This window comes from Genypterus blacodes, unplaced genomic scaffold, assembly GCF_046128005.1.
Source record: "Genypterus blacodes isolate CSIRO-AG114 ecotype Tasmania unplaced genomic scaffold, CSIRO-AGI_Gbla_v1 ptg000139l_1, whole genome shotgun sequence".
In the NCBI taxonomy this organism is placed as follows: domain Eukaryota; kingdom Metazoa; phylum Chordata; class Actinopteri; order Ophidiiformes; family Ophidiidae; genus Genypterus; species Genypterus blacodes.
Genome location: NW_027466941.1, coordinates 1,512,719 through 1,539,029, shown reverse-complemented (window position 1 = coordinate 1,539,029; position 26,311 = coordinate 1,512,719). Strand labels below are relative to the sequence as shown.

At 47.5% G+C, this 26,311-nt stretch overlaps 1 protein-coding gene across 1 annotated transcript in view; it reads right to left on the bottom strand.

Annotated features, from left to right (window-relative positions):
- Nucleotides 1–26,311, bottom strand: part of LOC143011779 (uncharacterized) — a 104,556-nt gene that overhangs the window by 19,266 nt on the left and 58,979 nt on the right. The window contains exons 3-6 of the mRNA XM_076164769.1: nucleotides 9,716–9,760; nucleotides 6,932–6,939; nucleotides 6,005–6,031; nucleotides 13–39 (exon numbers count right to left, since the gene is read on the bottom strand). Coding sequence (XP_076020884.1) covers nucleotides 13–39; nucleotides 6,005–6,031; nucleotides 6,932–6,939; nucleotides 9,716–9,760 — 107 coding nt within the window. The remainder of the gene's footprint in view (nucleotides 1–12; nucleotides 40–6,004; nucleotides 6,032–6,931; nucleotides 6,940–9,715; nucleotides 9,761–26,311) is intronic.

Sequence of the window (26,311 nt, the reverse complement as noted above, 5' to 3'; positions counted from 1 at the left end):
GGGAATACTTACTGGTTTTCCATCCAAACCCAGCGGCCCCTGTAGGAAGGTCAGACAAAGGGAGAGGAAGATTAATTTATGACTCACATACACACGGAAACGTTCATCACGAGCTACAGACTTTGCTGGAGGAAGATTCTGATTAAGCCACCGTTTTGATTTAAGCCAACTGACAAAGTGATGTCACTCCTCTCAGTGAAGCGTCGTAAAAAGGCCTGCTGCTGCTAAACAGTATTTCATGTTTGTGTCCTTATCGCACGGCAGGAAAAGAGAAAGATCCGAGCGTGGGGAACAGGCAGTAAAGTATCCAGTGAGGGACAATGAAGACGATGCTTAGGAAGGACAGAAGAAGATAAACAGTGAAGTAGGGCCTCATCAAAGAGCGGGGAAAGCATTTCATGTATATACAAGATATCCTGCCCCGTTTATATATGTGTGTGTGTGTGCGTGTGTGTGTGAACATGAGAACAGTTCCAGGTGGTTGTGGTTTATAATTATTTTGAGATTTAGAGCGGAGTGTCCTGCATGATGGGCTGTGGGGGGATCAGATCCAGCTGTATTAATCTGTGTGTGTCTGTGTGTGTGTGTGTGTGTGTGTGTGTGTGTGTGTGTGTGGTTTCAAAGTCCCTCTCCAATCTCACCCAAGTGCCGAAACAGCAGTGGGGGGACGTCCACTTGCGTTTACTTCTATGCAAACATCGTCGCAAGTCATTGAACCTCTTCCTCAAAGTGGACGCAGAGTTCAAAGGCGTAAACCTTCAGATCTGCACTCAAACATTAAGGATCAGTCGGCTTAGGGACCAAAACACTTCAACGTGACGTATGTGGTGGAGGCCAATGTTGACTTCCTCCCTTACGACCGTCCTCCACGTTAAGCTAACAGTTTTTACAGGGTCCCTGGGGTTAAAGGTCACTCAGCTCATCACAGGCCCGGTGGCTCTGCGGACTGGAGTCCATCATGGCCGTCTCTGGAGTGTTTACACCTGGAGGTTAAGGTAGCTGGTTGCTCTTTGACGGCCTCATGGGCGCAATCACACACCGTCTCAGGTCGGCTTTGATGAGCGCAGCTGGATACTTTTGGAGACATTATTGCACCTGTGCCACTTGTTTCTCTCACGCCCTCCTCGCAAACGTCACTACACATTACCTATAGTCTGGGCCACACACACAAACACAGCACACACACTTATTCTTTACTCCATTTCACCTCAATTTGCCACCAAGGTTAAGAGCTGCATCTCATGAACGACTTTGTCTATTGCGCATTTTCTGATGGTGGCGCCATAGCAACAACAGCTGACTTGCGTTGTTAATGGCGTCTCTGTATTCTCCATAGTTCATCATTGGAAACAACTTACCGGATGAGTAAGTCTCACTCTGCAAATGCCTCCAAATATCTGTAACTCTGCCCTTGTGTGTGTGTGTGTGTGTGTGTGTGTGTGTGTGTGTGTGTGTGTGTGTGTGTGCATCTGGGAGCGTTTAACAAGGCCTCCCTCCCTCAAGACTCGTCAAGATGAGTCGGCGAGGTGCGCTCACCGAGGTCATAGGCAGTCTGATTTACGGCCACTAACAAGTCACACGGTGGCCTGTGATCTGTGCGGGTTACTAGTGTGTGTGTCTCCTTCTGTCAGGATGTGTGTGTGAGCGTGTGTTCTCAACAATGAAACGGCTGTATCTAATGTCTGGCAGCTGACAGCCATGACTTTAATCTGAACGGAGCCTCCAGAGAATTTACCTGTGTGTGATAAATCAGCGGCAGCACACACAGCTCCTCTATGACTGATCAGATGGATTAAAAGATAAATATATGTGTGTATTTGAATCAGCACAAGGGTCAAATGTAACTCCTAATGGAAGCCGCGGGGCAAAATAGGTCAGGAATAAAGCCGGAGTATGACAGAGTGAGTGTGGAGAGCAGTTTGGCCTCCTGTGTGGTAAAAAGAGACGACACAGGAGACTGCAGAAGGAGGGGAAAGAGATGGAATTCAAATAAAAATAGCACACACACACACACACACACACACACACACACACACACACACACACACACACACACCAAACCCCACCGCCAAAGTCTCTTCATCTGACACCACAAATGGACCAGGCCACAGAGAGAGAGAGAGAGAGAGAGAGAGAGAGAGAGAGAGAGAGAGAGAGAGAGCGAGAGAGAGAGAGAGAGAGAGAGAAAGAAAGAAAGAAAGAAAGAGAGAGAGAGAGGAGGAGCAGGAAGGATGGAGAACAAGAAACTGTTAAGAAAAGCGAGAAAATAGGCCTGAGATTACCACTAAAACCTCAAGTGAATGTGGGGGGAAAATGAAATAATGCCTCTTTATGTGTGTGTGTGTGTGTGTGTGTGTGTGTGCGTGTGTGTGTGTGGGTGGGTAACTTTGTGTTACTTTGTGCCTGCGTCGCCATCTTGTCATGCCACATCCTTCAACAGGATAAAAAGGATTCCGGGAGCAGACTCGGCGTTCCCGACAATTAGATGTTTTTTAACAGGCGACTCTGGGAAAAAACGCCTTGACCCATACGAGGCCGTCTGCATCTGCCTCTGCCTCTGCCTCCGACTGCACGACTGTGAGCAAGCGTGAGACGTGTTTGAGCTCTAATGAAGCGGGGAGACGTGCGTCTTTACTGTCTTTACTGTGGCTCCCGCCGTGCCGACTCATAAGTATCCAGTGAGGCGTAATTACTGAGGATGCAGCGTGGAACAGTGTCAGTGTCTGCAGCACATCAGAGAGGGCTGGGGGGAGACACACACACACACACACACACACACACACAGGCCTCACTAATCCTTACAGTGTGATGTCCAAAGGAAGATGGGATGAGATGGGATAATCATGGAGAAAGTCATAATTTAAGGATTGTCATTCCGACTCTCCTTACATAATGTTGCACTTTGTCTCACTCCTCCTCCTTTCATATCAGCCTCCTCTCCCTCAGCTCTCCACCGTACCTCCATCTGTCCTGCTCTCTACCTCCTCTTCCTCCTCCCCAGTTGCCGTCTCGGGGGAAACTTTTACTAGCCTGCTCTCTGTCTCAGCAACATGGGCATAATTTGTGATACACGACATTTGCCTCTTTGCATCCAGAGCCGAAGAGCAACAATAAAGCATACCAGAGCGCCGTGTGTTTGGGACAGAAAATCACTGACATGTTGTCGGGCGACTGTCTGGCTTTAATCTGCGCTCAGCGGGGCTGGGAGGCTGAACAATGGAGATCCTGGCCTGTTTCTGCTGAGCGAGGACCGCTGTCTGTCACAGACTGGCACCCTCGTATAAACACGCTTGTGGCCGGGCATGCTGGTGAGCGAGGATCTACTGGTGTGTGTGTGGGTGTGGGGGGGTGTGTGTGTGTGTGTGTTTACCCCTCTGCACTGCTCTGTCAGTCTGTCACACTCTGATTGTTTGACAGAGGGAAAGTTCTTTTCTGAAACTCAAACCTCTCGCCAATGATTTATGGGAGGAAGACGTGACAGAGGTTAAACGAGGAGAACAAACACACACCGACACGCATGCAGACGCACACATACACACGCCACATGTCATTAAAGCAGTTTACTGTATTACTAATGCTCTGCAGCAAGTGGACTGCTACATGCATTAGTCTGATGAGCTTAACGCCTGTGACACATGCACACCACCTGAATAAAGTTCACACAGGAGGAGACACAAGTCCTCAAGCAGAGAGACTTTACTGCAGTGTTTCAGAGTATTTCAACTGGGAAGACATTTCAGTGGGGAATATTATACATTTGACTTAATCACATTTATAAAACTTCACTTATTTCCTTCCTTCTTTCCTTTAATTCATCTGAAAGTGTGGAAATTCCCCAGCACTGTTCACCTTGGATACACTCCTTGTTTAACTGCATACAATTTAGTTAAAGTGTCTAGTTTGGCTGGCGATTAAAGATCAGTCAAAGCTTCCAGTTCAGGTCAGAGCGACGCATGGAGGGTGAGAGAGGAGAGAGAAATTAGCGCTGGAAAGCCTCTCTGTTTGTTTTCACTACGGAAAAACAATGAATGAAAGGTTGTTGGCACGAGTCTCTGGCACCGTGAAGTTAACACCAGTGTGTGTCCCGGAAACTGACTCCACTCATTTGTGCTGATGTGCACATACACTCTCCATATGGGCAACTACACTGATACACACGGGCTCGACTGGCGGAGAAGTGACCGGGGTGAATGGTTAGATCAAACACACACACACACACACACAGGGCACAAAGAATGCCCTATTGTAACTCTAAATGTTGGAAACCTGATCATCTCTGCTGTGCTGTCTGTGTTAATTGGCAGCATGATTAATCTGCTGTTTTTTCCCCTCCACCCGCGGCGCCCTCAAAGCCCCCAGCTCGTACCCACAACACACACACAACACACCAGGAAGCTGTCTCTTACACTTAGCCGACACACATCCTCTCTCTGCAATATTGTTTCATCTATGTAATTATAGAAGTATAAGGATTGATTTCATTACGCTCAGTGGGCCGTGGAGGGCTGCACAGATTTTGCTGCCTTAAAGCGCATTGGCTCATGTCATTAAGCAGATGTTTGAATTTTAAAAATAGCTAAAAAAAAGAAGGGCAGCAACATATCCAAACACAAAAACGCCATAACTTTGGGAAGACTAATAAATACGATTGTGACAAAGATTAATAGTCTCACAGGGGAAACAAAACACAAGCGTGCATACGGCTGTGTGTGCTCTCGCTCCACCTGTGTGTAATTAGCAGGCATTTCCCGTTAGGAGGGCTGTGCAGTGCCAGGCAGACTGGGAATCTGACTGGGCTGGAGCCCCATGGGGAACGCACTTTGCAAAAAATTCCCAATGGGACAACACAGCTAATGACACAACACAATGCCGCGGAACACAACACCGGGTTTCAACCGCGGTAGCCATGGCGACCAGACGGTGAACAGGGTCACACGATCGCTGGATAGGGGTCAGAGTCCTAGAAATCACGAACCTGGCTCACATGTAGACCTGTTTTAGTTCTGTGCTGTACTGCTACACTATGCAGATGTTCTAGTTGGATACACACTCTTGATGCTGTGGCTGCATCTGGGTGTTGATGGCTGATGAGGGATCATGGCAGCCCCACTGTGGACAGAGTCAAAAGTCTGAGCCACCACTAGAGGCCGCTACATCTCTAGATAACACAAGAATTGGCACTGGCTCTGCTCTGCTACACTGGAGGGAATCTGTGATCTAGGTTTGCATTCAGTTAGTATAGAGTTATTTATGTTATATATGACAAAATATTTAACTGTTTCAGACTCATTTGATAGCTAAATATGATCCCCTGATTTGTATCAATGGATCATAAATGGGTAATTCAGAGATATAGATCCATACGCTATTGATTTCAGTGTCAACACCAAACAAACAAACAAAGCAATTTCCACAGGAAACCATTTTAAAAGCAACAGATAGTTTACAGTAAATGAGGTCATCTGATGGTGATTCAGCTCAGAATGTGTTTAAAGTGGTGCAAACAAGTTAATAAGAAAGAAAAAGAAGTGGGGAAAAAAACGCAATAAACATGTGTTTGTGCTGGAAGTTATTTATATAATCCAATTTCCTCCTAATAAGTCAGACTCAGTAAACACGGCATGTGAGTCACCAATATGAGTCAAGCTGTGTAATATAATTGATATACAGTCGTTATCTAATTAGTCTAAGTCTTCAGCAAAGCACTGTGAGGAGTTCATATGTGTGTCTGTGTGTGTGTGAATCATTAAACAGCTTACTCATGGGGGGGCAGGATAGATCACTAATGAAGATAAAATCATTGCATGTGGAGGCAAAGCAAAGCATCAAGAGATTAGAGCGAAGGAAGGATGAATTATTGAAAGAGAGCTGACAAAATAGAGAAAAGCATCAGAAGGTTGCCGGAATAGTTGGAAAAATACGAGAGAAAACAATAAAAAGGGAGAAGAGAGGCACGATTGGGTGAATTTGAGAGTGACAGCGTAAATAACGAATCAAAATTTACCGGGTATCCATCCCGTCCAGCCTTGCCCTGGTGAGGTTAGAAGCATAGAGCGCTTGAGATTCAGGTTAGAAACAACAGCATGTCACAGTGTTCACATCATTTCAGAATCAGACATGGAGTGTATGTAATGATATCATAATAAGCATAATGGCTGTGTTGTTCCAGAGAGTTATTTTTCATTTTACTGTATAACTCTTACGTTTATGTCAAATTGTCGTTTTTGAAGCTGGAAATCAAAAGCCTCCGTCCGTCTATAATCCAATTCTTTTCTCGGTCTGTTATCAATCTTTTTGCCGCGTATTTACATCTACGTTTGAAAGCCAACCATATTGGATTCCTGTTTAAACTCAAAACAATCCACATGCTTACACGAATAAACTTCAGATCTAAGCCTAACCTACGAGTACAGCAAAATCACCAGCTGGCAGGGATGAAAAAGGTGCAGGTAACATGTGAAGACCTGAAGATTCTCAGCTGGGCATGCAGATGAAAGTCACATATCTGGTGTCCATTATATTGATTTTCACATATTGTACAAATGTGGTCCAATAAAACTATTTTTGTGTGTTTTCCCATATTTATTAGTCACATTGTATTACAGTGCATGTGTGTGTGTGTGTGTGTGTATGTGCATATGTGTGAGTGTCAGCCGGAGTCACAGCCCCGCAGAGGAAAATAACTCAGCAGTCACACACACTTCCCTCGGTGGTCCATTTACTGTCCTGCTTCGTATGAGAATAAGTCTATGTCGGTTCGTGTGCGAGTGTATGTGTTCCATGTTTAATGTCTCCCGCTTGAGCAGCATATGAGTGTGACGGTCAGTGTATGCATTATGACAGAACATGCTTGTTTCATGTCAAACCAAAGTAGCAGCTCCGTGTTTAGAATTGCATGAATACTACCTGGATGGGATGAGAATATACTTACAGGAGGCCCTGCAAGAGAAAAAAAAGAGAGAAATTAGACATTAGACGGTGAGTTCATACATGTCTACTGACACGAGTATGTGTGTGTGTGTGTGTGTGTGTGTGTGTGTGTGTGTGTGTGTGTGTGTGTGCATGAGCTCTGGTTTGTACAGCAATCAAATCCTAGGACAAGTGGTCTGCAACATAAAACCTGTACATGCAATGTGGTCTGTTAGATGATGACTGTAATTAACCAGCTAAATATGGTACAGCGCCGGCCTATTAGGGCCATTGCCAAAGGAGTTTGTGGGGAAGCCATTATGGTAAACAGACTTCTATGTCGACTCCTGGGTAACGGGTCGTGTTTCGCATTAGGATATGAAGTCATGTCAAGGCTTTGTTTTTTGGAGTAGATATGGCTGTATTAGATGGAAAGCAAACATAAAATGAAAGGTCGGGGCGTGTTGGCCGCCTGTGTCTCTTTAAAGTATAAAAAAAGACGTCTCACAGATTGCTCTGGGGCGATCTTTCAGGTCTGATTGAAATGCTCTGATGTTGAGCTTCGGCAGCAAAGACGCGCATTCTGCTTTTCATACTTTACGTAACCAAAAACAACAGTAATGATCAAAGAGCTCCTTTTGTTGTCCGGGGTCTTGGTTTCAACAGACTGTTCTCACAAGGAAAAAAACACTGAATGCTGAGTAATGACATGCCGGCGGTACTAATCAGCAAGCCAAAGCCAAAGCAAAGCAGCAAATCTCACTTTTATATTTGTATACTTATGGTTGATACATATTCATCTGATTCAAATTGGATCCAATCATAACAGTTACTATGAGTATTAACACAAACCACAAACCAAACCCAGTCCATGGCAGGGTTTGGCAACACACCACCAACTAATGCAGCTCGGATACAACAGAGCTCATCAGCATGGACGCAATAAGGACTTAGCAAAGATTAGATCCAGACTTCTCTAAGGGGAATAGTGGGACATTTGCGGTGTATTGTTACTATTTAAACACACAGAAACTCCTGCTGACGTGACCAGAATCGAAGTAAGCCCCAAAATGTAATCTTTGGATTTGTGTTACTCCCAGACGAGAGGAACCCAAATGAGGGATGAAGCGATGGAGGTGGAAGAGGGGAGGAGGCGCGGGGAAAGAGCAGAGAGGCGTCGGGCTTTACGAGGCGTGAAGTGCAAGTCAGTCAAGTTTAGCTGTGTCTAGACGCTGAGACGGAGGGAGGGGGGGCAGACAGTTAGGTAAACAAACCAACAGAGGCTTAGAACACACGGTAAGACCAGACCCATCAATGCATTTGAGACAGGTGGTTTGTGCATGTGTGTGTGTGTGTGGGTGTGTGTGTTTGTGTGCGTGCAAACCGGAAAACATTCAGTACGAGAGGAGGTGAAAGAGAGGAAGAAACGATGAAAAGAACAAGAGCTGGCACAGACAAAGACGGAACGGCCAGAGATCAGATCAATTAAGAGATTCTTAACTAGTCCCTCTGTCCTGGTTTCTGTTACTCGTCTCTGTGTCTCTGCTCTCATCTGAGGCAAACCAGGAAACCCCATCTGGTGTTGTATCATGTTGTCCTGGAACCATCAGCCAAGGCACAAACAGCCTCTCCATACCACCCATCCCTGCACTATACGTCAGGCTGCATTGTAAGGACACAAAACTAAACACTTAGACAGCGAACTAAACAGAACCACATCACCCTTTCAGACACAGACTCTCTAGGGACAACAGTACGCGTCCCATCTTGGGCACGAAAACCCAAATGGCTGGCTCTCCTTTGATCCTGCTCCTCCTGCAGAAACCAGGCAGCTGGAAGGACTTAGGGCCCTGATGTAAAACATTGTCTTATAGCTGCCCCGATGATCGCCTGACGGGATCGGAAAGCTCAGAGGGTTTTCTGTAATCTATGCTCATCAAGAGGTAGTCGGACATCAAAGAAATTTGGGGGATAAACAGAAAAACAACAGGGTCGGGAATCGTGGGATTCAAAGATAAAGGCTCAGGTCACACTGGTTTCCATCTGCCTGAGCTTAGAACATGACCTCAAATCTAGTTATTAACGCCGTCCCCAGAAGTGATGCTACGGGTGCAAAAGAGAGCGCTAAGACCGTTCATGCCTCATACCGATGACCTATTCCTTAGTCAACATCACGAGCGGATGAGATCCCATCCACCAACGTGAATCACAACCAGAGTGCAAGTTTCCCATGTTATGCACATCCTGCAGAGCAGCTACGCTCTTGCAGGTTTTGATAAAAATGTCGCACCGCAACATTAAACAAATGATTCAGACTTGTAGAACATCAGCCTTCGTTTTCAAGACACCCTTCCTTGCGTAACATCGGGGTCGAGTCTGCGCGCTGTTTTGGTTCACAATAAGTGTTTTGCGGTCTGGACGGAAAGAAAAGGCAACACAATAATGGCGGGTAGAGATGTTGGCAAGGGAGAATCTCATTAGCCCTATATTACTGCAGCTGCTACTGCTCAGCAAGAGCGGCTGACATCTGGGCAAAGTTAGCGCAACCACATGGCCAAGGTTAGAGCTACGTTTGCTCAAATAGGGACGGACAGGGAGAAAGGCCGACTACAGCCTGCTAGGATCCTGTGGCCTGAGTCAGCTGCTCTACGTGCCCGTCACCTTACCCTGTCACCAAGCTAAAGACGGAGAGATAACGACGGTGGAGAGGGGTAGACAAGAGAGGGAGGGAGACAAGAAAAGGCCAGTGTTCCAGGAAAGGAAATGAAAGAACAAACAAGTGAAGCAGGTGGTGGACGTCACTTACCGGGTTCTCCTCTTCTTCCCATCCTTCCACGTTTTCCTGGAGGGCCTGTGAAAACACACAAAGGTCATAAACTCTCTGCTCTCTGCATATCGGCATTACGAAGGAAGAGCGGAGAACAAGCCAAGCATCACTAGCAACTCTGCTGGTGGTAGTGTGTTGTCTGGAACGAGGTGTGTGTGAGCTGGCGCAGGAGACACACAATGTCTTGTGTGTTTTCCGTTGTGCTGTTTCAAGACCCCATCTGCTCATCTCAAATGGTGCACTCAGTGACGTTAGCGCAGGATCAGATGCAAGACGGCGGTACAAAACGACAACAAAGTCTTCGTCACACTCTGGAGTAAATGTACTGTATAATTCTAAATCGCGCTGAACTAAACTGGAACGTCCGTCGCGTTTACGACCGCTCGTCCTCTTTCTCATTCTCCCGTCACTCCGGCTTTTCTGTCAGGCTCTGGTTAGTGAAACACATTTCTCACAGCCTGGACTTCAGTCCGCCACCTTCCTCTGAACCCTACAGCCAGGCAGCAACGACCCAGCCGGCACGTCACCTTTCCGGTAAAGGATTTCTGTGCTGATGGAGAAGTCTGGTAGCGCTGTGGGAAACAGCAGGAAGGGCTGTCGGGAGAAACCAGGGGATGATGTGGTCAGCGGGAGACTGGGCCTAGAGTCTTCGACTTCATGCTGCTACAAGACCATTTATCATGACTACAGTGGCATTGATTTACACCAGGGTCGGCCCGCACATTTAGGAGAATCACTCTTTTACACGACAATGCACTACTGTCTGTGTGTAATCTCAGGAATCTTCAGCGTGTTCTTTCAAGTCTCTCTATCACACTTCACCTCTGTGTTTGCTTTTCCTTCGCTCCTTCCCTATCCTCCTTCACCCGCTCACGGCCTTGTAATGAAATAGAAGCCATACTGTGAAGTGTTCCTGATGCTAAGTAGTCGTAGCTGCAGACATGTTTTCCCCATCGTAATTATTAGAGTTATTGGAGCTGCCTAATCACTTCCTGACTCAGCCAAACCTTTCAAAAGAGAGTTCATGCTCCTCCACCTCCTACGCGTGTTTACCTCCCTGCTCACGAGCTTCTTTCTTCAAAGTGGAAATTTCATTGAAGTCAACTCAGATTTCATTTTCCTGAGTGACAGCAACCAAAACGTCTATTTCTATGTCTTGTGTTGTTCTATTAACCACTTTTATGTTTTGCCCAAAAAATGTTAAACTGTAAGGCTCAGAATCTAAATTTCTTTGAGTCTATCTGCATCCATTTATATTTTATATCTCCTCCTACAATTTTGGGTCAGATTTCACAAACTGTTACATGCAGAAGGTCTGGACCAAGCCGGACAAAGGCTGTATTTTTGATATTTCTCAACGTTTTTCTAAAACTGCCTGTGAGCTCAATGAAACATCAACCTGCTGTTAAATATTGCCAACACTTTGATTACTACTACTCAACCTTGGTGGAGGTATGTGCCCTCTGAGTGCCTTCTAGATTTCAAATTCCATGCGATTGAAGTTCAGGCTGCATCATTCAAATCGCATCTGCAATTTTGGTAATGAACTTCACAATTCGCTGATATGAGTTTAAGTCGGCAAGAGATTCCATCATTTGATATGGTGGCTTTATCGCCCAGCCCTGCAAACACACACACACACACACACACACACACACACACACACACACACACCCTAAAACCTCAAGTCTTCATATTCCACAGTGGGCTCCACTTCCCCTGCCTCAGCCCCCGCAGCCATAAACACCGGCACCGAGCTGTTTGCTGCCGGGGGGGGGGGGGTGAGGCTGGTCCAGCCTGGGCGCCTCCCAGGGGCCGGAGGGGAGGAGATGGGGGGAGTTGGGGGGAGAGGAGTGTGTGAGGGAGTGGTGGAAAAGTTTAATAGGAGGTAGAGAGAAAGAGAGGAGATGAGGCACAGGAGACAAGAGCAGTGATAGTCGGAGGGAGGAGGTATGGATGATGGATGGATGGACAGACTGAATCTAGTCGACGTATTTAGAGTGTTGCCAAGTCGACAGGTCGGGCGTCATGGCTGGAGGAGCGGGCGTCACGGCGACTGAGAGAGGGTGTGTGTGATTGGTCCTAAGCGGCAGGGCAGAGCGGAGTGGAGGACGGCGTTGACAAGCTGATGTAGGGCTGGATTGACTGGAGGAATTAATGGGAAAAACAGCCATACGTGAAGTGTGTGTGTGTGTGTGTGAAGCTGGAGCTCAGGTTGCAATTCTGAGAGGGAGCGATGAAGACATAACTGTGAGTGTGTGCAAACAAACACACAAACAAGTGCCAGTCCAATACAGACAAACACAGACGCACATAAACCCGCAGACACATGACGACGGGAAGATTAAGTTTCAGCCTTTACTTCCTGTGTAACCGGGGTCAGAAAAGGTCAGGCACAGAAAAAGAAGCAGTGTGTGTGTGTGTGTAGGTGAGAGACAGAGCGAGAGATTTGGAGATCGTATTTAACGCGAGAGAGCGGCGGCGTGTGTGTGTGCCAAGGCATGAAGTCTGAGCTGTGGTGGACTTTATCATCGCTTGGCTCCTGTGCTTCTATGGGTCGGGGCTGATCAGACAGAAACAATGATCGGTTTGGTCGCAACAACGGAAAGCAGATGTGGGGAGAAGAAGCAAAACGTTGGGATAACAGACACAACAAAGACGATGTAACGCAGGAGGGAAAGTCATGAATGAGGGGTTTCCTCTGTGATAGAGGGGTGGAGGGTGTGTGTGTGTGTCCTTCACTGTTACAGGTGTTGAAATCCCCCCCGACGAAAGACAGACGGACCTCCACAAATGTCCAACCGCCGAGCGAAGGAACAACTTCCTGTGCACAGATCTCTCTGTGAGGCTAAGACACAAACAGAGCCGCACACATGGAAACACGCGCAGCATCGGCTCTCATGAGTATGGATATGAAAATGTAAAAGCGCCTCCTGGGCACAGTGATTCACACACACACACACACACACACACACACACACACACACACACACACACACACACACAGAAGAACTGCGTTTGAACTGCGGATGTATGCGTGGACTCGTTTGCCTGCAGCAATGCATCTCATTTAGCTGTGTGTCTCTCTGCTGTATGTAGGACTGAGAAAGACATACAGTGAGTGTATGTGTGAATGTGCACGTGTGTGTGTGTGTGTGTGTGAAAGGGACCTGAGATTGAGAGAAACAAACACATGGATATCAGCCAAGATCTAAGGGTCTTTACATGGAATGTATCAGGTAGCGACTGGAGAAAGGCTTACACCACAAAACACTGCAGCACTCTACACACACATACATACACACACATGCACACACATGCACACACTCAACACTATCACTCAAATGCACACACCGTGGCAACCTCAACCACCTTACTGACAAGAGTTATCGACGTGAGTGAATTTGAAAACAATTTTTCCATCAACACTCTTCAAGTTGTGTGTGTGTGTGTGTGTGTGTGTGTGTGTAAGAGCTACACTCTCTCCCTCACTTTCTCCTCTTGCTTTCATATTCTCTCCAAACATTTAGAGGTGCAATGCTCCGCTGGCTGTTAACAAATGAATCTCAATCTCCACCCGTCATCTAAACTACCTACGGTGTTGAGTCTGCGCACACACACACGCACACGCACACGCACACACACACACACTCCCATCCTCCATCTGGTCTGTCTGTTTCTCATAGCCGTGGCCCGTCTTGATTTAGCTACTGTGACATTTCTCGCAAACAAAGTGCTTCCAGGGAACAAAGCCCCCCCTTGCCCCCCCCCCCCCCCCATGTCTTAGCCCCCGCTTTGTTTAACCCAACAACTGGGAGCAATAAGGAGCCAAATGAAAATAGCAGAATGTGATACTCCGTACGCACGACCACAGGACCTAACATCCAGCCATCTATCCATCCCCCCCCCACCACCGTGCTCCTACAGCAACAGGGGAAAATTTAATTTAAGTGGAAAGGAAGAGAACACTGGGGGGAGGGGGAGGAGGGGGTGGGGGTGGGCGAAGCAGAGAAGGTAGACCTGGAGCTGGAGACGGCGAGAGAGTCTTCTTCTGCTGCATCGACTCTCACATTGACCCTCCAAATATGGAGAATCCCTCCATTTTGATTTGATTGGACAGCTTATTAAGTTCGAGTTTGTGATGAGGCTTCTTGTGCGTTTGATGGTGAGGATGGTGAAGACCCCCCCCCCCCCCCCCCCCCCGTCTGCCTGCCCAGATGTGGGCAGCTGTTTAAGCCCCTTTTGTCCCTCAGCGCCCCCCCCACTCAGTGTTTCTCCAGCTTTGCCTGCAGCAAGATGGAGGACACATGCTGTGGATGTAAACAGCAACACAGAGAGAGAGAACAAGACAACGGATGTGATTCACACCGAGATGATTCATTCTCCAGCTGCCCCGTGTCTCCCTTGAGTTTAGCCACACACACACACACACACACACACACACACGCACACACACACACACGCACACACAGCATGTGTCAGCAATCATCGATTTGCAAATTTTATTATTATTATTTTTCATTTTGAGCTTGTTTGATATAATTGAGGATACACAGCGAGAAATTGAGGATAAATGAAGGAAAGACTGCAAAGAATTACAACTGAATAGAAAAATAAAGGGCTCATTTTCAGCCATAATGAACCATTGAAATCTGCCTCATGATCATTGAGAGGGGCGATCAATATTCAGTTATTGGTGCAAAGGTCGTCCCGTGATTGGGAAATTATACTAAGGAACACATTCCTCCCGAGCCGACCTTCCCCTCAGCGTCGAGTGTTGCGTGACTGCAGAGTGTGTTAGAGTGGAGTTTTCTTGACACGCTCTGTCAAGGCTGAGTGACACTGCTGTAAACGTGTGTGCGTGTGTGTGTCTGTGAGCGTTTATGCATGCATGCTCTTACAGCTGCAGGCGTGTTTTGATGTTTATGTCTGTTGCATTATTCATTCGGTCCTAATGAGCACCATCCATGTAAAAACAAAAAATTTTGTCTCGCCGAGCCGGCATTTATCTGCGTTGCTATAATCTCTGACGGTTCATTTGTGTTTTTGCTGAGACAGAATCTGTGCTGGGGGAAGAGTTGGCTTACGGGTTTGAAGCCCCTGTTGTTCTGCTGTGGTGTCCGGCAGGTGGTTTGCGTTGACTGGCAGGCTGGTGGTGAAAGGCAGCCTGGGTAGTCAGTGTATGTCACAGCTAATGAGAGGTGAAAGCATGAGACGGGCCTGCCCCACACACAGATGCACGCAGTCAAAACAACGGGAGGACCCTAGCAAAACACAGACGGCTCAGCAAATAAGAGCGGATCACAACAAACCGGACCGCAGCAACCGGAGTTCAGCGGGAGAAGACAAAAGCAAAAGTTCCTGCAAATCCACGTCCAGGTGCTGCCAGCTGTGTTTACAGGCACAAAGTGAGGCAGAGAGGCCAGACTGAGGACAGATTGTGATCAAAGTTTGCTGGTGAATCTGTGTTCTGAAGTTTCTCTGTGCAGAAGTTTATAGGTCATCGTTACACATGCGTGCAGCCGGGGTGTGTGTGTTGCTGTATCGCCTGTCTGTCTGTCCGTCTGTGGCGGCGATAACTCAGACGGTTCGGAATCTGATTTGGATCAAATTTGGCAGGTTGATAGGGGGCGGAGTCAGGATCTTGACCCTTGGTAGGTATTGTGTTCAGCCTGATGGTGGCGCTGTCATAGCCAGTTTAACATTTATCATTTTGAACATTACAGCATTTGAATCGTAAGTCAGAGAATCAAATGTAGACCCTTCATATCCTTTAGTACCTAACTAGAAAATGAATGAAATTACCTTTTGTCATTTTAAGACGGCCAAATGGTGGCGTTATAAAAACAAAAGCAAATTTCTGCTCTTCCAAAGCAGTTGTCAAAAGATTTACTCGCACACCGTCTGGTAGAAGTCACTATTAACTCCATGATTTTAATCATCAATCATCACCATCTGCCCTCAGATCAACAAAACCAACTTCTGGTGAATCACAGGGTCACGCACATGCGATGAGAAAACCACTCACACTCAGATGCATGTTTGTTGATGCTGGACATGTTGGTGTTTATGGGAGAGGTTTGGTTTTCAGCACCGTTCAGACAGACTCCTGGGTGGTACGTCCATTAGCAGGGTTGTGATATGGACAGACGGAGGGAGGGGAGCAGGGACTCAAACCACAGACTTTGGAATTCAGGCACTCGAGTGGCTTTATAGGCGTGCAAACATACTTGCACGCAAATGAGCGAAGGCCCTGTGTTTCCACCCGTGCAACCTTTCTTCTGTTGATGTCGAGACGGCCGCACATTTTTGCTGTTATCCCTTCAGAAATGACCGGAGGATGGCGAGCGTGTGGGATGGAGGGAAAGTGAAGGGAGGCCATCAACAAGACTCCTGTGACAAATCGGCATTCTAAGATGTGAGGGAACCGCTGAGTCCCAGAACGAATGGGCAGGGGACACACAGGCTCCTTTAGGTGTGGTGTGGAGGTGAGAATGAGGGTTATGTTTGTAGATCAGATGAGATTGGGGCCAGCGGTACGGCTAATACCTCCAGGAAGTACTGAAGGTATGAAATCCAGTCCTCAGGGGGAGAGTAAACACGAGGGTTAACGCTGGCACACGTGTAAGCAGCAGGAACATACACAGGTCATCTGTAAAGGACACAGAGGCGGCTGCAAATGTCCTTTATGCACCTTTGGATGAAGACAAGTAGACGAGTATTAACCTCTCTAACGTGAAGGGGATCAGCGGGATCATCAGGATATTTCTTTGGAAGCGATATCGTCCAGTGCCAGGCTACGTCCAATGGTGGTCTGTGAGGAGGATCAAATGCCCTTTTATCCTCGCATCCTTTATTCATTCATAAAATGTGGTTTGAGTTCCACGTTCTGGATCGCGTTAAAGCAAAACCGGAGCGCCTCGGACGGTGGGGGTACGGTGGGCGTGGCTTAGAATACAGAGAAAAGTGCCACTAATTGCCGTGACTGCAAATCTCCAAATGAAAAACTGTATTTGGGTGTGTGTGTGCGAGTGTGTGTGTAGTTGTAACAAAAGACAGAGTGTGAGGTAATGCGAGGGCCAGAGTTGAGGAAACATGGTGTAAATGTTCAAAAGGAAGCTTTACTCCTTCTAACTTTTTTCTTTAACCCTGAAAGAATTCCACCCCTCCACCTTTCCAGGGGCTTTCTTCCAAACAAATTCCAGCTCCGCTCTCTCATTCTCTCTCTCTCTCGCTGTAATTTTGGCCAAATCAAAGCCAAATCAAAGCCAAATCCAATATCCGCTATTATGGACTCCTTCTCTGCGCTCCTTTCTCACCCCCATACCCTTCGCCCTCGCTCTAAGCCGGCTTCTCGCTCTGGTTTCTCTCCGTACATATGCTCATACCTGAAGCAGACGGGCTAATTTACAGCCTCTCAGCAAGCCAAGGTGAGAAACGTTCAAACTCAAAGAAGCAGCACACCAGGTGGTTTATGGGTACTGGGGCTGGTGGTCCACGAGGCTGATGGAGTTCGTAAAACACGCTAAGCCCACATGCCAAACACTGTTGCTTGTTACATAACAGAAAGGATGAGAGTGTGTTTGGTGCGAGTGAGTTATTACCCACATCGGACATCTGCGGGCGTGTCGGAAATGACACTATACATATTATATGCTCGACCACACAGACACACAACATAGATCGAGATGCACGATGTTGCGTGTGGATAAATCTATTCGTCATACTTCCTACGCATGTCGACACAGTGAAGATGTAGATCCTGCTCAATAACTCACAATGGCTCCAGTTTCCCATCTCTGCACATGTTATAGTGAGATAGCTCCAAAGACTTTTGATGAATCACAGATTGTTAGGATATTATGGTTTTTTACACCGTATTTTAAGGCCATAGACAACCATTCAGGCTGCTCGTCCTGCTAGTTTAGTTCCAGTTCCACCTTCATCCTCATCTCCATCACTCCACCATAGTGATCCATCCACCATGTGCCAATACTCAAGCATCTCAGCTCTGGAAGCAATTATTTCTCCGTTTTTTAGCCAAGATATCCTGCCGGCTTCAACCGAGAACCCTCAGTTTCAGACAATCGAGGAATCGATAGCGGTGGAGGAATCAGCATTAATGTGGTATCACGAGCCTCCGGGCAGCCGTGATGTGATTTGATTATGCTGAGGAGCGCAGGAGGAGAAGACAGAGGAAAACAAAAACAAGGGGCGATATCAGGCTGATGTCATGTGAGAGACGCAAACATTATGCAAATAGTTTTTTTATGAGTCAAATAGATTTAGGGCAAACAAATGCTCAGAAGAAAATATTCATATTGGAAACTATTCACAAGGCTACCGAGACAAATTAAAGGCCATTACAGGAAAATAGATGAGTGAATACATCTGCGTGCGCACACACACACACACACACACACACACACACACACACACACACACACACACACACACACACACGAATATGTCTGCCGATACTCTTCCTGTTGTTTCTGGCTCGGACAAAAGCCGGAGCAAAATTTAGGACAGACCTAATACAATACAAAATACAATTTGGCCTCCATTATAAAGAATAAAGAGGTGTGTGTAATGCTTTTGTTATGGCGTGTTGACAGTGAAGGGAGCTAGGTGCTGTTTTCACACTCATCTATGTTCTATATATAGACGTTTGTGTCCTCTCAGCGTTCAGTGCAGCCCGTGGAGACGTTGTCCTCACGTAATCAGTCATGAACTCATAAACTGAGGTTTCCGTGCGACAGTCATCGAGCCTCTCAGAGACCATGATGTGTTTATTTCAGACGTCTATGGCTCCACACATGCGAGTGTGTGCGAGGAAGGCGAAGTCTACAGAGACCAGAGCTCTCTCATGCCATCGGTACAGGACCTCTACGAGTCCGGACTGTGTTTGTGTGTGTGTGTCCTGATGAAGCCGCTCCTGCGGCAGGTGCAGACTTGCCCCAGTGTGAACTTTATGGGAGGAGGTCATGCGTCACCTTATCCGATCGGTGCCGCCCGTGTTTGGTCCGATCAGCTGCTGGAGGCTCGGGGGTCGTGGCGTGGCTGGGATGGCTGTCAGGTCTGACACGTTAGTTGATCGACGCGGATCAGTGTGATGTTTCAGCCGGTTGTGAGTTTACATTCAGCCACTCACGGCTCCGCTGTATAACGTTCACGATAAATACCCAGCGAGGTATCACGAGTAATGCATTCCTCCCAGCAGATGACCTCGCCTGAGAGCCCGCCATTTACAGTCGCATGTGTTAATGTGTGTGTGTGCGGACTCTCGGTGTGTCAGTTTGTGTGTCCGACAGCTGCGACCACGACAGATAGCTGACGCGGCTGATACGTCCGATAGCCTTCATGTGAAGTAATGAAAGTTAAACGCAGCTGGGATGGCAAAACAGTGGTATGTGTTGCTCATCTCTGTCAACCAATCAAGTCTCTGTCAGCGTTCATACCACAATGACCTTGCGTAAGGGTCAAGACGGAGCACGCGGGTAAACGATAGCGAGCGCAGCTGCACAAAGCAGCTATTACGCAGGATTCACTCAACACACTCTCATCTAACGCCTCATCCAAACTCAGTTATGTCACCTTCGTTTGCTTCAACACGTTTCCAGTAACATTCAGTGGGATTTATACTTTCCAAACAAAGTGAGCGCTGACCAGCCTCCAGCTCTCTTGCTGTACCTGATTCCTGCCAGGCTCCCTCAGCTGCCCTGGCTGCCTGTCCACACTCCCTCAGCTCCTGCTCAACTCGCCAACAAGTGAACCAACAAGCTCAGAAAATGCCAGGAAAAAGACGAGGCGCTGACCCAGACCCTGTCCGTCCAGAACACTAATCGCTCTTATAAACTGGCCTGATGTGGTCTACCAGACCTAGGGAAGGCTTTACGTTTCAGCTCTCATTTGCCAGGTCAAGTGGAAGAAACCCGCCTGTGGTCGAAACACCCCTCTGATCTACAGACAGGTTCTTGGCTCGCCTGGCGCCCGGACCAACGGGTGTTGTGAGTAAAATGATACATCAGGACGAGAAATACATTTTGCGGTTACTTCCTGGTGATTTAGGGACCTTACGATTCTCTAAGAGGTTGCACTTTCAAAACGTTTGGTATTTTTCTTCACAGGGTGAGAGCTGCCTCATAAATCGCTCAAAGGGGGTTTATAGCAAACTCAACTATCTGGGCTGAGCAACAATGGAGACTTTGTCTGCATGCACCTGACTGTAGCTGAGGCAATACCGCCTTAAACAAAACCAAATACGGTCAATTGGCTCTTTCATAACACACTCCCCCACCTTTTCAATCAACATAAAGCTGTTATTTCTAAAATTCCATTTTTTAAAAGCTCCATTGGTGAAATTTAGGTGCAGCAAGGGACCGAATGAATTCAGATGACAAATTAAATCCGCTGTTATTGTTTTAATAAACGATTTGGCGGGGGGAGTGTTGACGGGACTTAATTATTCCCTCTGGCCATCGTATAAGCAGGATTCAAGTACAAGCATAAAGGGTTTGAAGAGCATGAAGCTAGGGTAAAAATGGAAAAGACAGGGAAGCAGACAGTAGCAGCGTCATGCCCTACAGCGCACACACACACACACACACACACACACACACACACACACACACACACACACACACCAGAGTAAATAGTTAAATGCTGAGATGATGTAAATACTCTCACTGCTTTCATAACAAAACCACCCCGCAGAAGATAAAAGCGCTCTGTGGGGAGTGACGACAGGAGGGATGCGAGTAATAGATGAATAAAGTGAGGAGGTGAGGGGCAGCGGGATGACCCTGAGAAAGTTCTCCCTCTCTCCCTCTTCCTCCGCTGGCCCCCTCGTCCTCCCATCCATCCTCGTCTGCCTGCTCCAGGCCGTGTGTTGCCCCTGATGGATATTAATGTGAAGGAGCAACATGAGCTGATTTTGTTCTTTCATCCCGCATCCGCTGCTTGTTTCTTTACTGATCAATGTCCTTCGCCCTCCATCTTAATCAGACTTTATATGGATTACCCCCAGGGGCAGACGGGCAGAGTGAGGAGCACACACACTAATCACATGCATGTGCGCACACACATGGTTTGAAGTCAGTGACGGTCAACCCTCATTTGTTGCTTTATCTATTACTTGGACCTCAACCCACGACCTGGTATGAGCTGTCTGGCATCCCCCCTATGTGTGTGTGTGTGTGTTGGCTAAGGCGTGTAACAAAGTCAGCATGTGACCTTCATCCCACAGGTTGTTGAATCCTATAAATCTGCCACCGCACTCCAACGCAGCTCACCTTTAACCCTCACGTCCATTCACAAAACCTCTAAAGAAAGGCAGCTCAGAATGCGTCAAACAAGCATTGACAAGAGATGAACGTGGCCATCAAACACACATACACACACACCCGCACACACACTTCTACACGATTACACACGGGTTGTTGTTGACTTCTTAGGTGGTTACAGGGCTTTCTGCCTCTTCTCCCAGGACTTCTTCTGCTTGTCACACTATATATAACATTTCTCCGTCACTTTCTCCTTCCCTGCGCCTCCCACAGTTTGACCTTGGGGTCAAGCGCTTGGTGTCAGTCTGAGAGGGATCCCCGTGTCCCCGTCACGTCTTCCCGTCTGGCTCTCTGTCCTCTCCTGCCGTCCTCACTCTCCTTCCTCCTCTCTCTTTCTCACGCGCCGCCTCCTCCTCTTCCTCCTCCTTTCTCACTATCTCCCGCTGTGGCTCATATTTAAGGGAGCGCACACTTGCCCTTCGGTATTCTCTACACTCGTAAACACCACTTGTCACGGTGTCACCTTTCACCCGGTTGCCCTTTTCCCTCCGGTACGCACAACCGCCACACCCCTGGGACTCACAGCACATGCTCGGCTCAGCCTCTGTCTAAAACTTCCCCTACCATCCAGTAGAGGGGGCTAACGGGCATCTGAAATTTGCCTTTTTATCGCAGACCAAACAAACACAAAGATGTTGATGCAGAGGCAATAAATCATTTCATACAGGCTAAAAATTATGCCAAACCACCACCCGCCATTTTGAAATTGGTACCCTCTTGAAAGCCCCTGTGAGTTCGCTTTGAAGAGACAAGCGTAAACATAAAGGACACCAAAGTCCTCCCCTTGTGTCGTACCCACTAAGACTAAACAAACCCACCAGGCCTTTAGGTTCCCGCTCAGACTGTGGCTGTTTGCATTGGTGCCACAAGACATCACAACAAACACACACATGGGAAATCAGAGCCTATGTGTGTGTTATGCTGGGAACAGATACCACAAACTACCCCCCTCCCCACACACGCACACACACCCTGTGGCTCTGCAGGCCCCAATATTACAGCCTTAGATGACAGATATGTTTTATGAGTTTTTAACCGTGTTTGGATATGCAGTGGAGCTTATAAAGAAGGCAGCCTGAAGGGAGGCGACTGGTGTTTATTTTATTTTAATTCTAAATTAATTTATCACTCAAAACAAGCTCCTGCTGAGGGAAAATAGTTACGTCGCTGTTAAGGTCTCGGCATTCAACACATGACTTAGGTTTGACATGTGAGGGGTCACAGTGCTACGCTGCGGTCGCACACACACACACACACACACACACACACACACACACACACACACAATAAAGTCACATGACATCAAATTGAAATGACCACAAACAACTGACGCGGACGTTTGCTGAGTCACTTTGCTGTGTGCTAGCAAAACAAAGCTAGCAGAGTCAAACCTACGAGCTAGCATTGTTGATCACACACGTCCATTCATATTGAACCGGGAACGTTGATGTTTGACGTTTTTGTCGTTTATCCGTTTGAAAACCCGACACACACCACATTGCCGGGTAACAACAAGAAGGCAATGCTAGTTTATAGCAACAACGTAGGTGTAGCTAGGAATGCTAACTGTACAATGAACTGGACAATCAGAACGGTGCTTTACAGAGAGCTGTGAGTTTGTTGTGCAAGAGGAGAAGACAGTGTGTGGAGCGGTCAACAGATGCACAGCTACACACACACACACACGCGGCTACACTGCCTCTCAGAATAGACAGATCGGCTGTATGTTTATTCTGTCAGACAACCAGACATCACTGCAGAAATAAACATCGTGAACATGCTTAGAATAATTCACCAATACATAAATATTCCGGGGGAGAGAGGGAGAGCCAATTGCTTCCAGGTGCCATCACAGATTCCACCGCCATCGTCCATCTGTGCCGCCGCGGACGATCCCCGACCACGTAACAGCCTTAATAAAGACTCATCGGGTTCCTCTGAGCTCAAAGTGACACTGAGACTTTTGCTTCTATATTTAAAACCTGTTTTCTGTAAAAACTGTGAGTGTGTGTGTTTTCTCCGGCCTCCCTGCGCACCACCATGGAGCCACTGCCACAGGAGGGGAGGGGTGGTCAGGGGCTCGAGATGCACAGCCAGTTAAAAATAATTGGAACCTGATGACAATAAGTGATTGATTGACGATATGTACGAGGGACCTGACTGGACAGAGACGATTATCTAACAGCAGGGGGTCAGCGGGTCAGGGTGTGTGTGTACTTGTCCTCTGAGCGGAGAGAGAGAGAGAGAGAGAGAGAGAGAGAGAGAGAGAGAGAGACAGAGCAAAGGGACTTGAGCTGTTGCCGTTTAGTGCTATGAAAGCCGTGCTCAATCACCGTTACTATACCAATCTTCAGCTTGGCACGCAACTTCACCAAAAGACACAGACACATAGACACACAGACACTCCACAATCACATTCTTAACAATTCAGCCCTGGAGTGTCTCATTTTTCTCCCCTTTCTTCGTTTTTTCAGGCGTTTTTCTCATTCCCTGCGGTCGGAAACGTCTTGTTTCCTTAATGGTTTCCAGTAAAGCTCCCCAGAGTCCCCAGTGTATATCCAGTCATCTTGCGGGGAAGCCACGTCCGTGCGTCCAATTAGGGTCCTGCAGTTGGTGTGGTATAATCAAGCTGTGCGCTGCGGAGCCTCATGCTCAGGACTTGAACCGGGATAAAACATTTGAGGTCGTGTGGAATCAAGTGTATAAGTGAGTTTGCAGTGGAGCGGAACACAGCATTAGTAAATTGCATTACAGCATCTGCATGTGAGCGCTGTAACAGTTTCATTTGCCAGGAGCAGAAACTGTGACTTGAAATGTGTGTTTAATGTTTCCCCGCGGCTGTCGGCTACTTGTCTTTTCCGTTCTCTCTGCAGGCTTTTCCGTGTTCCACTGCAGGGAGGAAATAGAGCACGGGACAAATGAACATTTCCCCACGAATCCGCGTGTGAGTGTGTGTGAGTGTGTGATTGTGTGTGGGCGTGTTTGCGGTTGTCTTTCAGTACAATATCAAGCTTGTCTGTATATTTACTATAGTTCCAGTCTTGGCCTCCAGCAGTTGGCCCGGCCCTCATTAGCCAGATGCCCCGCTGAGGGAACTCCGCTGTGGGGATTCACCTCTATGGGACCCTGGGTAATCACCCGGCGTCACCACCCGAGGCTAGGGGGCAGCAGTTTGCACCGCTGCAGAGTCCAGCCAGTCATCGAGTGTTCGGCCCCCACCTCTGGGACCGCGGTCACAATAGCACCGACTGTTGGCAATATAATGAATGAGCATTTAATGGTACTGAGAGCAGAAAGACATTAGGTAATGTAGGATTATTAGGGTGGGTTATTAGCAGCCATCCATGCTGCTTTGGTTCAGTGGGAGCCGTCCAGCTGTTAGGAAACACGCACACACACACAGCTTGTTTAGGCCAGACTGACTGGCTATGGAGTTTGGGGGGATGCATGAAGAACCCCCCCCATCTTTTTCCACATTCATCTTCGTTACCGGCATACTTAAAGACACAAAAAGGTTGCGTGGAAATTTGCAGCGCACCAGTACGTCAAGTAAGGAAATGATTTGGGTTTTGTGCCGGAGGTCGTCCAATTCATCATGCGACCTCGTTCATTTGTCAACGAGTCATTTGCTTTATGTCGGAGGGATTTTCACCCCACAAAATTTGCCCTTCAAAATAAAAACGTCTCCAGATTATCTTTCCTTTATATGGTAACACACACACACTCTCAGACACACACACACACATGCAGTCACACCTGCTTCTTCCTGTGCCGACCCTGTTGATGGATTCCACCCGTTATAGCTCTGGGGGCCTCACAGTCACGCGGTTGTGCTCTTATAGACAACGTCGCATGTTGCAGCTGCACAGTGGAGCAGATGGTCGCTATAGCATCCAGGATGTCCGCAATCGCATGCTTGATGTCCAGTAAACGCTGCGTGATACGAATATATACACCGCATGACCTGTTGGGCCTGCTGTTTCCGTGTTTCTCACCGTCGGCCTTTCTAGGCATAAATAAGTCGATGTATGTAACGTCATCTTCCATCTTGCTTGTTTTATCGAGTGCTGACATTGTATTTCATCTGTCAAAACACGTTTCTTCATGCAGGAGTCGAGTTAGACCGCAAACTTATTACATTATAACATGTCAGAAATGATTGGCATCCACTGGGAAAATCAGTTTTACACACTTCAGTCAAATCGGAGTCTTTCCGTTTTGCTTTTTGCAGACATCAAAGCTGGGTTGTGATGTGTTCAACGCGTCCGATATTGAATTTCTGTTCCGTCTTCACGAGTTTCAGGAAAACTGGATTTCTGGCTTTTGAGCGGATTTTTCACCTCACATAAGCTATTTACCCTGAATTTACGCCCCTGAACCCCCGCTGCAAAACACACAACCCTCATATTCTCTTTCACACACGGACACCAGTAAGAGCATTTTCCACATCCTCTCTATCACCACCAAATTACAGAACCGCACACTTACACCTTAATCCCCCCACTTGTGCAGACGCGCACACAAATCCCGCCGAGGTGTTTGAGCCCTGCTCTCCAATCCGGATGAGAGCCGCTCTGAACCCCACATCTCAGGTTAACAGAGTATGAGGTTTTCGTGCTGCAGTACACAGAGTATCAGGTTGTTTAAACCTCCGATTCGCTTTGATGTTTGCCTGAGCGCGGCTGCACGTCGGGGGCCACTGTGCGACGGTCCCTAAAGAGAGTTCAGGGACCATGTGTGTTGTGATGTGTTTTATGTACGGTTCAGTAATCCATCTGACACCGACACACTGCACGGCCATGAGGAAGGGCTATTTCCTTTTATTCAATAGTGTTCTGAAGTTACCACTGCCATAAACACCGGGCGGAACAGAGGCAGCCGTTGATTTGATAACGAGCGTGTTTGCCCGGCGCAGACATCTGTGAGGACTTTCATTTCCACGGTGGTGAACAACAGCAGGAGAAGAAGTCCGTGTCACAGACGGACATCACCTTTTTCCACTTAGGGCCCAGTTTGATAGGCATCTCTATTACTGCGTATGAATGTATGAATATGTGTGTTTCCTCCTCCTGGTCTGTGTTTTGTGTTTCCCCCCTCGCTGCATGAGCTCCATGCAGCAGCAATGTGGAGGGAGAGGATATAAATGGAGCCAGCAAACGCTACTTAACAGAAGGTTATCAAACTGCCCCCCAATCCAAACAAGCACAAATTAAATTGCGTAAATCAGGGA